The 10,400-nt window shown below is 47.2% G+C and overlaps 1 protein-coding gene across 1 annotated transcript; it reads left to right on the top strand.

Moving 5' to 3' along the window:
- Positions 1–451: 451 nt before the first annotated feature.
- DFJ58DRAFT_750839 (uncharacterized protein) lies at positions 452–9,052 on the top strand. Its single transcript, XM_041387764.1, has 35 exons — positions 452–833; positions 883–1,343; positions 1,394–1,698; positions 1,747–1,855; positions 1,914–1,949; positions 2,005–2,017; positions 2,082–2,181; positions 2,235–2,364; positions 2,414–2,430; positions 2,481–2,508; positions 2,570–2,582; positions 2,631–2,673; positions 2,722–2,787; positions 2,838–3,159; positions 3,211–3,385; positions 3,439–3,468; positions 3,523–3,706; positions 3,759–3,821; positions 3,871–3,914; positions 3,972–4,093; positions 4,143–4,399; positions 4,450–4,481; positions 4,531–4,600; positions 4,658–4,694; positions 4,742–4,879; positions 4,926–5,009; positions 5,065–5,621; positions 5,671–6,019; positions 6,069–6,736; positions 6,789–7,175; positions 7,224–7,486; positions 7,532–7,595; positions 7,655–7,674; positions 7,728–8,634; positions 8,689–9,052. The coding sequence occupies exons 1-35, from the start codon at positions 674–676 to the stop codon at positions 8,945–8,947; spliced, it is 6,513 nt and encodes a 2,170-aa protein (XP_041235033.1). The 5' UTR covers positions 452–673; the 3' UTR covers positions 8,948–9,052.
- Positions 9,053–10,400: the final 1,348 nt, after the last annotated feature.

Below are 10,400 nucleotides of genomic sequence, written 5' to 3'. Positions count from 1 at the left end.
TGGCCAGTGAGCAGGGATTCTTGATAATATTTGCTAGTGCGTCACTGCGAACCGCCTGTTGCTGAAGTTCCAGTGCATTCAGTGCCACACTACGGGAGTAGCCGCAGTATCTTCAATTACGTAATATATGTATGTAAATTTCATGCAAAATTCTGAATGTTGAACATCTCTCCTAAGGACTTTTTGAAGTCAATCATGTTTGCCTACGCGAACAACTACCTAAGCTCATTCTAGTACGCTTCGGGAGTCACAATTCACGAAGATCCGGTCTGGACGCGTTTTTGTCACCATTCAGACTTCTTAATCCTGCCTCTCAATCCTCAATTCTCATAAGTCTATTGTTATTACTTAGTAGCAGTGTCGGCCTCTTCCACGTACGTAAGGGCCAGATTCTTGTCACAATCTGGGATCATTTGAGGGTCCAAGTTTATCGCTCATATACAGCTTCCCTGGCGTCGCCTACAGGTGTCAATTTTGGGTGCGCAGTTTGCGCCTCAACCTGTTTGGAAATTCAAACAAAGCGCTCGTTCGACAATATAAGAACAGCCTCATTGCAGAGATTGCTTCACGAGGCACTCCTTTGTATCTTTGTACCTCTTGACACCACTCAAGTATTTCTCCGGCACCTTGTATAAGTACTTCATTATCACAAGCTTCTCTCGTTCAACAGACCATGTTGGACTTACTCTCCAAAGATCGAATAGTCGACGAGGCAGGCCTCAGAGCCGCCTTGTATCATCTGGACGCAGTCTCAAGTTCGGGAGCAGCCAGATTGCAAGCCACGGTCGAACATATGCTATCATCACCCTATGTTTTTGCATATATTATCTCTGGTATCTCACAGACTTTCTTCGAGCGCCATCAGCTCTGACCCTGTAACAGTTTGGGATCGCCATGAGGCAATGATCTCACACATTATGACAGGCTTTCCAAAGAAATCTCAAGAATATCTAACATCCATTGCGAGCAAGATGCTAGACAATTTGTCTATGTACTTTTTAGCCTTGCCAGTCGAGTCTCTGCCGGTGGAAGTCTCAAGGGACATCAGCCGCCACAGAGGCTTCATCGAGGGCGCTTTACCCGTACTTCGCACGTTGAGCACCATGAAATTTACTAGTGCAAAGTCATTTGAAGATGAGACTGATCCCTTCGACATCGAATCTGATGATGGATTCGTCAAGAAGAAAGTGCCCCAGAAAATCCGCAAGCGTAATCGCCAGAAAGCTTATACGGCTATCGACACATCGCTCTTCGTCAGGCTTGGTGTGGTTGTGCCTCCCACGAGTGAGGCTGCCATATCATTGTCCTCTCACATTCTTGAGGAGCTGAAAATTACTCTGTCGGTGCGTATATTTGCTGCTTTTTGATGTGTTTCCTGACGGCTTTCCATAAGTTCTACCTCTCGCTTCTGCGGAGGACGGAATTGGCAGGCGACATCAAAGCCTTACTCTTCCCAAATGTGGGAGAGTCTGCCAAAGATGCTGTGCCTGAAGTTTCGTCAACCGAAGATATCGAGAGCCCGACAAACGGACCCAACGCGTACCCAATGGTACAGCCCATGAAGGCTGCGCTTTACTTCGAAAACGCGGATGGGTTCGGAGAGTGGCGAATCCTCATATCTACCGAAGCCTATAAAAATTTGCGTGAATTCCGTAGAGCAGATGAGAAGGTATTCAAGATCATCGTCAAGAAGATCAAGTATGTTTTCTGATGAATTTCGCTGCAATGATCTCATCTTTGCCACAGACAACTATCGAATGGCCATTTCTCAGATGATAACCACAAGCGGCTTAATGGGCCGGATGCAGGCATTCCTATCCACGAGGCCAAGATGACAAGGGACCTACGCTTAGTAGTAGGTGTAATCTCACATACGTCACTTGGAGCAGGAGACGACCGACCTTTTCTCACAGTACCAGATCGACTGTGTTCCTGACCAGGACGGAAAGGTAGGCCGTTCTTCCATTGATGATAAGCACGATATTGAAACCGGAGTCTCGACAGTCCGAAAGACAAGGTGAGCTATCAAGAGCAATTAAATTACATCATGTGTCCGCCATTAGCGCTCACGTGAACTCTAGTCATCAAGGTATACGGCATCTATACGCATGCGCAACTTGGCAGAATATGGGATGCCTTGGGTAGTCATCTTGCACGCAAGGGCAAAGAATATCGTAGAAGGTGAGGACATTTTTCAGCTCTTGATGCAATTCAACGAATCGTTGCTTGCGCAGGTGCATCTTTCGGAACAGACCAGTCTTTTCTAATGACAGCGTGATTCTGCCGGCGTCATTCCCACCGGCTGAACCTGAGCCAGAATGTTCAGGAAGCCCACTTGATCTCAGTGATAAGGACATGGACCGCGTTGAGTATTTTCAATTGTCATTAGTACGATCATTGATCCATGACATAGCTTCACTCTTTGCTTGTGTATGAACTTTCGCCATCCTTATATTGGTTCCCATCTAACGATTTTCTAGTTTGGAGAAATATGTCACATTCTCGCAAGTAAGCTTGTAAATACGGTTTATAGACACGCGAATACTGACTCGATAACCTCTTTTTTTAGGCATTCCTCCATAGTGAGTGATCATGCAGTTGTTCGCCACCTCTTCTCATCTTTGCAAAAGGTCTCATTGCAAATCAAGACGTACAGCACGTCTTCATGCTCACGTGAGTTCTGCCCCAATACGACGAATTCACTGATTGATATCGGTTCAGACCTCAAGAACAAAAGATTGTCGAGTGTACTACGTCGTGTTATGTCTTGGGTCGCAGCGGCACGGGGTAAGTGTTCCGCCCTTGATATGAATAGCGTATTTATCACACCCAACTAGAAAAACCACGACGATGCTGTTTAAGATTCTCGGCATTCAGCGAGCTTGGGAGATGAGTGCCGTTGACATGCCGAAGCCACGCCAAATCTTCGTCACTAAATCCAGAGTACTCGCCACGAAAGTGGAAGAGTATTTCACGAAGCTTCTCGAATCCTTGGCGTTAGCAGGCTACACCCTGCAGGAACTTGCGAAAATGAAGGCGCAAAGTGTTCAGGAGGGCCTTGTTGATCTCGATGACCTGCCCGAATCATTGATGAATATACCCATGAAATACAGTGAACTTGAGGATAGGCACTTTCCTCTTTTTGTGACTTTTGATCGAGTACGTCCCAATCCGTCGTCTGGACAGCCCCTAAGCTAATCGTTTATGTAGCTAGCGAAGATGATCGCAGCAGATGTCTTGAGCAAGGACGTCCCCGAAACGAGAGATAGTGCAGGGCTTTTCTTCAATGTTGACGATGCTGAGGCGCATGACTGTTTCGTCACCTATGATGTATTCGCAAATCAATACTGGCCTCATTTTCCGCAGAATCTCGCCAAGAATCTTAGTAGTGTCCTTTTCTCTTGTTATGACAACGAAGCACTGACACTACCCCACCAGACCCGTGGTTGGTTTTCAGCGAATTCATGGGCGAGTACTAATTTGCATTATCTTGACGCCCGCAGTTCCTGAATATACCTGCAGGGATCGTCAAAGGCTCCGAACACGCGTTGACCTGTCCTGAAGGAGTTCTCGATCGCTCAAACTACCTCTGTCTTCCTCATCGCTCTAACCCAAATTTTGCGAATCAGAGGGGAATTCTGTATGACATCTTCGAGATTTATACTAAAATCAAGAGGCAGCGACGTCATCATGATGTTGCAGACCGGTACGTCCTATTCCTCCTCACCCACGTAATGTCACGATATATGGCCAAACAGCACGCATGCGATACTTAAGGTCTTGCGGAGCCAGAAGATCCCTGGCCAAAAGGTCGATTATATGTATGTGTTATCCCCACCAATGCACCCTACTCCTGACCACCTGCACTAGGTATGTCGACGAAGCACAGGACAACCTTCTGATCGACGCACTCTGTAAGTAGCTATTCTGTGTTTCATTGATAGGAACCCATTTAGAACTTTCTGTTGTAGTTTTGAGGCAATTATGCAGGAATCCAGACGGTCTGTTCTGGGCTGGGGACACCGCACAGACAATCTCTGCAGGGAGTTCCTTCAGGTTCGATGATCTGAAAGCATTTCTCTACCGTGTAGAGGTCAGCAGACAGTAACTTAGTTCGGGCCTGAATTAACATCTTACAACAGCAGCAAAATACCTCGGTCAATTCTGTTGGAGCATATCTTCATCAGCCCACGATGTTTCAATTGGCGATCAACTACAGATCACACGGTGGCATTGTCAACTGCGCGCATTCTGTGATCGAACTCATCACAAAATTTTGGCCCAACACAATCGATAACCTTCGGCCAGAAAAAGGGGTGGTTGACGGGCTGAAGCCTGTGTTTTTTACTGGTTGGGATAAAGACACTGTTCGCTATGAACAGTTCTTGTTCGGGGCGAGGTAAGCAGGTCTGGACGACATTCCTTCTTTCCTACTGAGGATTCTTCCAGTGGTAGTCATATTGAGTTCGGAGCTCAGCAGTGTAAAGTACTTGGTTGGTGGTTTCATTCATACACTGACAAGGTATCTAGGCATTCTTGTGCGTGACGATGCAGCACGTCAGAAGTTGCGAGAACAAGTAGGCGAAATTGGACTGATTATGTGAGTCGTATTAAGACTGCCTTTGCTCTGTGTTTTCATGTTCACATATGTATGCAGGACGCTTTACGAGAGCAAAGGCCTGGAATTCAATGATGTGAGAACGCTAACTTAGCTATCTGATGGATGCCTGACTTCGGCCAGGTGCTGTTGTACAACTTTTTCGAGGATTCTGTCATAGATCTGTCACGATGGCGCATAGTCCTCAATGGGGTAGAGGGTCAAGAACATGCACCGAACTTCGATCGTGATGAGGCGCGATATGCTGGGGTTTGTAGTGAGGTAGGCACACCGATCCTCGGGATAAACTCTGGCTTACTTTTATCAGCTCAAACTTCTTTATGTGGGAATCACTCGAGCAAGGAAGAACATGTGGATCGTTGATAAGTCCGACAAATCAGACCCGATGCGTGTACGTTAAGAGCAGCGTATCGGCGTAACTCAATCTGATAATACTTTCCCTTCAGATATTTTGGACCTCTCGTAATCAGATCCAAAATTGTACCCCCGGCACCGATGTCCCTCATCTAGCTGTCTCCTCGACTCCAGAAGAATGGGCATCCTTCGGGCGTTCACTATTCTCGCACAAGCGTTACTCGCAGGCTATCCATTGCTTCGAACGTGCTAACCTTCATCGTGAGGTGAAGGTCTGTGAAGCATACCAACTGCGAGAAGTCGCACGTTCTTCTGTCGGAGTGGCCATACTTAGCAACCAAAAAAGAGCCTTTAACGCGGCAGCTGATACCTTTACTGATTGTGGTGCAACCGCAACAGGAAATCAGAAGCTCCAATATTATCGTAACTCAGCGGATTGCTACGTTCGAGCAGGGGATGATCTTAAAGCTGCTGAGGCCTATCTCAATGCTCATGAGTTCGAGCAAGCAGCGAAGAGATATCGCAAGGCTGGACGGTTTGACAAGACTCTCCATGTCCTTGATGACCATGGCACGAATATACCTGAAGAGACCACGGAGGAGTTATGGACTGTGTGCAGACTGTTTTACTGCAGCAGGAACAACACTCAGTAAGTCTCAGATTCTTCACAATGTTCTCATTCAATAGCAATTGCGCAGGGCTCCCTTGCCTCTCTTCTCGACATTTGAACATCAACTCGCATTTCTGGAGGACTATGATCTCGATTACGCTCGTGCCTCACTGCTTGAATCTCACTCAAGGTACTATGAGGCCGCAGAGCTCCACTTGTCAGAGAATAGACCCTTGGAAGCTGTTCGAGCATTCATCAAGGACAACAGCAACGTCAAATCTACTGTTCGCGCCGCCGAGACTATATTGGAATACTTCTGGCGCAAATGCTCCTTCAGAATCACTGCAAAAACTGTCGCTGATGAGCCAATGCGGCATTTCATCGCTCTCGCTGATCAGCTAGAGACGAACAAACTAACGCCGGCGACGCGTGATCTAGTGCGTATTAGCAGTCTTCAAGTATCCAGCTGGACTGATTGACATCCAGATATCGATGTTTCGGAATATCTTGCACGGAAATCACGAGCCGTTGAGAAACCTTGCGCTTAACTTCCATGAACATAATAAGCCAGCAGCTCTCCTTTGCCTGGACCATATATTTTCTCGAACCACAGACATTCGAACTTTCGCGGTCGATGAAATGCAACGGTTTCTTCAACAATTCCATGCCTACGTTCGATTGCTCTATCTGATTTTGACCTCCCCTGACCCCATGGAGCATAAGGGTATCCAGAGACTGTTCTCCATCGTGCCGTTGTCCGGTGACGAGTTTCTCATACCAGATGGAACGTTCCTCCACAACTGTGTGATGGAAATCCGCCAAGGCATCACTTGGGTATCGGAACACCATGATCCGTCTGGGTATACAGCCTCTCGCCGAAACGCCACCCAGCTGCTACAACGATCCATTCGGACGATCTTGAAGGATAAAGTATCGGAGATCGATGCTATGTGTTACGAATCTCCCGTTTTCTCGCAATGCCTGCCATTCTTGATATCTGGAGTATGCCGAAGAGATAACTGTCCCCAAGAGCATGTTGCAGTATCGAAATTGGATCGCCGGTATTACAACAGCCGTGTTGCCATCCACATCTGGCAGATTCTTATCTTGCAATTCATGTATTCCGCTCACCCATGCATTGAACGACGCAATAGGTGCGGCTGGAGGTAGCTTATGATCGAGTTCTCATACTGATCGCTTTATCAGCATGAGGGACTGGCTCAAACATCTTTACGAGGCTATCAATCCACCCTTCTTCATTCAAGGTTCCCCCGCGGACCTTGACATGAACTTGATGCCTCTTCGTCTAGATGGCATGAAAGTGGTGAAGCTCTGGATCCGCGAATCCTTCTACTCGCTCGACCCATTCTATACCCAGGCTGAATTTTTGACGGCGTTGATGGGGATAACCAGTCTAAGTTTCGCTTTTGATAGGCACGACGCACCTGTCTACATCTCTCGAGCAAAGTGTACGGTCTCTGGACCGTTAGAACTCTTACGCAAGGCGGACGGTCGTTATATGGTTCATGACCTGCTCAGTTCTTACCAAGGAGCTACCCGTAGCAGCATCTCATCTGGAATCCTGTATCTTCTGTAAGCGTTCTTTTTGTCCCTACGTGCATTCAACTAAGTGCAAATCAGACATGTCCTCGATAATCGTTTATATGCCAACCTCTCCGTGCTGTGCGACTGTATCGAGGACATCTGCAGCGCTTTTGTAATCAAGTACCGAATGGACCCGGGCTTTAATAAGTTTCCCCTCCATGACGTCGTCCTTCCATGCAACTGGTTGCTGTTTCCCCACAAATTCACTGCGGAGAAAGAAGCTAAGCTGTTTTTGATGGGCAAGCTTTTGGATGAGATAGCGAGGGTGGTCGAAGCATTGCGCGTAGAAGCTGGCATGGGTGAGTCTCTCAACTCTTCAGAAATCCGGGATTATAATTAGGCAGAATTCCTCTGGCTGAACCATACTAAATTTACGCCTATTCTCCGCAATGTTTTCATTTCGCGGATGTGAGTCCAGCTTAGTATCTGTTCGTCGACGAAACGCATATTGACCACATGTAATGCAGCTGCAGGGTTCTCTGCCTTGGTACGTTTGTTATTTCTATTCGAAACCCATTGGCTGCTGAATTAGTTCATTAGTTGCTCATAACATCAGGAATCGGTTCATGAAAGACAAAGTTGACAAGATCATGCTTTCTCTGCACAAGAACAGCCCTCCTTCGAATTGGCGTACGGCTAACTATCGGAAACTTGTGGATGACGTGGTCAAGTACATGACACCGTTGCCAGGACGGGCGCCATCCTCAGACGGTTACCTCCGAGCTCTCGTCGCCTTCGACAACAACATGGGAGCGAGCAATCTGGTGCATCTTATCCACAAAACAATGGATCAGCGCGTTCGAGTCTATCCTATCCGTAGACTCTTATACGAGAAGGTCATCGAGATTCCCCATTTCCTTTCATCGTACGCAGTGATCGCACAATCTACTCTAAGAATGGATGCCCCGGCCTTTGTACCTCGCTTAGAACATTCCAAGGACCGACCAGAGGTTGTGCAGCATGATGAGAAAGAGAAACCGGAACCACAACCTCAAGAGTTTGAAGGAGAAGAAGAAAAGGAGGAGGATGTCGTAGTGAATGCTGATGCCGAGACACGTGATGCGTTGGAGACTTTAGATGAGGCGGTGACGTCGCTTGCACCCGATTTTGATGAGTCGCTACGCTCTAACGGACCATCGGTGGAGGAAGAAGAAGCGGCTCGCAAGATTCAGAACGCATACCGCCGTTACGTTGTACGCCGCTCGAGTCGTGCAGTGAATGCCGAAATCGATGCGATATTCATGACATGCCTGAAGGAGACGCAGTCCTCTGAATGGCATCCGGGTTACTACAACTTCTTTTTCCTTGGACCATTGCCTCACCTTCTGGTTTGCCTGGAACGAGGCATTGCTCTGACTCGCGCTGCCAAAGCGAAGACGAAAGGCCTTCTTAACAAGGAGTCTCATGAAAAACTTGAGGAGTTGGGCAAGCAGAGAAACGAGATAGTGTCCGTCTTCACTCACTCAACAACATACAATAACTAACACCGTCCTGTTTGCAGAGGGCTCCTTAAGAAGGGATCGAAATTGCGCAAGCAGTTAGAACCTTCCTCACCGGCTCATCGTGCCCGTAACATCGACGCACTCAAAAGTGGAGTTCTAGAGGTCAAGGAATTCATGCAGAGTGTTCCCAGCAACATGCAAGATATGCAATCCGACTTTCAAATGGCCTATAAGGGCATCGTTGCAGAGAAGAAAGCTCCTGTGCGAAAGGAGAAAGAGAGACCTACTCTCAATGTCGAGGATATCGACGACTATTGATTTTACTAAAGTTGTGGAGAGTCGAGACTGCCATTTCGTCGTGTATTAGTATTAAACATATTGTACAGTGTAATCAATGCCTGTGCGTGCGTGAGAGTAAACCAAAGTCATGGTGGACAATAAACGAGCATAGAACATTTTTGAACACGGGGATTCCGAGCTGCCACAGTGCGGCTATGTAACACTGTTCTACCACATGACGCGGTGCTGTTGACTGAATATCTTCACTAATATTTGAAGCAAATGTTGCTTTGACTAATTTTAAGATATCATGAGCATGCTGGAGTGGGGGACCCCTAGGCGAGGGGCGGAAGTAGCAGCCGGGTAGTACCATAGCTTAGTCAGCTGCTCAGTGTCCCCGGTTCGGGTTTTGTCGTCACGCGTAGTGCTCTTCACCACTTTGCCTTACTCGCGACACGCAGGCACACAGTCGCAGATACACTGCTCCAATGCTACTTATGACTGCCCGAATTTAATGATGCCATTCATCACATTCGGTGTGTGCGTGTTATTGTGTGTGGACTTCTGCAGGTAATGCCTACATCAGCACTACCGCTGGAGCTGCTAACATATTTAAGGATGGAACGATTGATCGAGATCCCACGGAAGGAATGATTCTGTCCGATTGCCCATCATGTGAGGCCTTCATAAATTATATTCTGCAAGCTTACAACGAGATGAAAACCGATGCGTCGTAAGTACTTCAGTCATATTTTACGCAGTCACCCGGTGTTCCTCTAATTTAAGGTATTCTTGAATGCTCGAGCATGGTGAAGTTTATTCACCGTGACAAACGAGCGTTCAGTAACGAACTACTCAAGAACTACTTACGTGACATGGCGTCAACCACACTGCACCAATGCAAAAGCAGAAACACGACTCACTGTCACGGTGAATATGGCTTACACAAATACACGATGCCATTCTACCAGGTCGGTGAGTCACGGAGTTAGATGAAAACTACTCATACTCACAGGGTGGTCTATTTCCACGCATACCTGGCCATGGCAGCAATTTGAAACTGTAGTGGCGTCGCAGCTGACGGGACATTCACTGTCAGCACTGACAGGAGACACTGTCAACTTAAAAGCAGCAATAACGGCGAGGACGAAGGAGAGACGCATTATTTGTGAGATGTGATATGGGATCCCAAAAATAAATCTGAAGGGGAGTAGGAAGACAGCTCGCTTTTATGCCCTGAATAGTGCTCTGCGCAGAACCTCGGCCCGTCCACCTGAAATACTCTTTCAAACAGATATCATTTATATTGCCAGCACATTGCCAGCAGACCTCAGATTTGACTTGCTCTGTCTCCGACAAAGTTCTCTTGACGTGCCAACTCACTTGGCAGAAGAACAATGGTAATGTGTAATTCCTAACTTGTTGTTATATCCGGCTACGATAGGTGACGCGACGATTCCTGGAACTGGGCTCAAGGGTCTCATGGATACAG

This window comes from Suillus subalutaceus, assembly GCF_016647625.1.
Source record: "Suillus subalutaceus strain FC151 chromosome Unknown DFJ58scaffold_383, whole genome shotgun sequence".
Taxonomy (NCBI): domain Eukaryota; kingdom Fungi; phylum Basidiomycota; class Agaricomycetes; order Boletales; family Suillaceae; genus Suillus; species Suillus subalutaceus.
This window is presented reverse-complemented; position numbering and strand designations above follow the sequence as displayed.

What these genes read in the sequence shown, in the direction of transcription:
- DFJ58DRAFT_750839 (XM_041387764.1), top strand. Translation starts at nt 674, where the DNA reads ATGTTGGACTTACTCTCCAAAGATCGAATAGTCGACGAGGCAGGCCTC. An exon ending in AGCTGAAAATTACTCTGTCG is followed by an intron (nt 1,344 to 1,393) that starts GTGCGTATATTT and finishes GCTTTCCATAAG; the next exon opens with TTCTACCTCTCGCTTCTGCG. An exon ending in CGCCGGCGACGCGTGATCTA is followed by an intron (nt 6,020 to 6,068) that starts GTGCGTATTAGC and finishes ATTGACATCCAG; the next exon opens with ATATCGATGTTTCGGAATAT.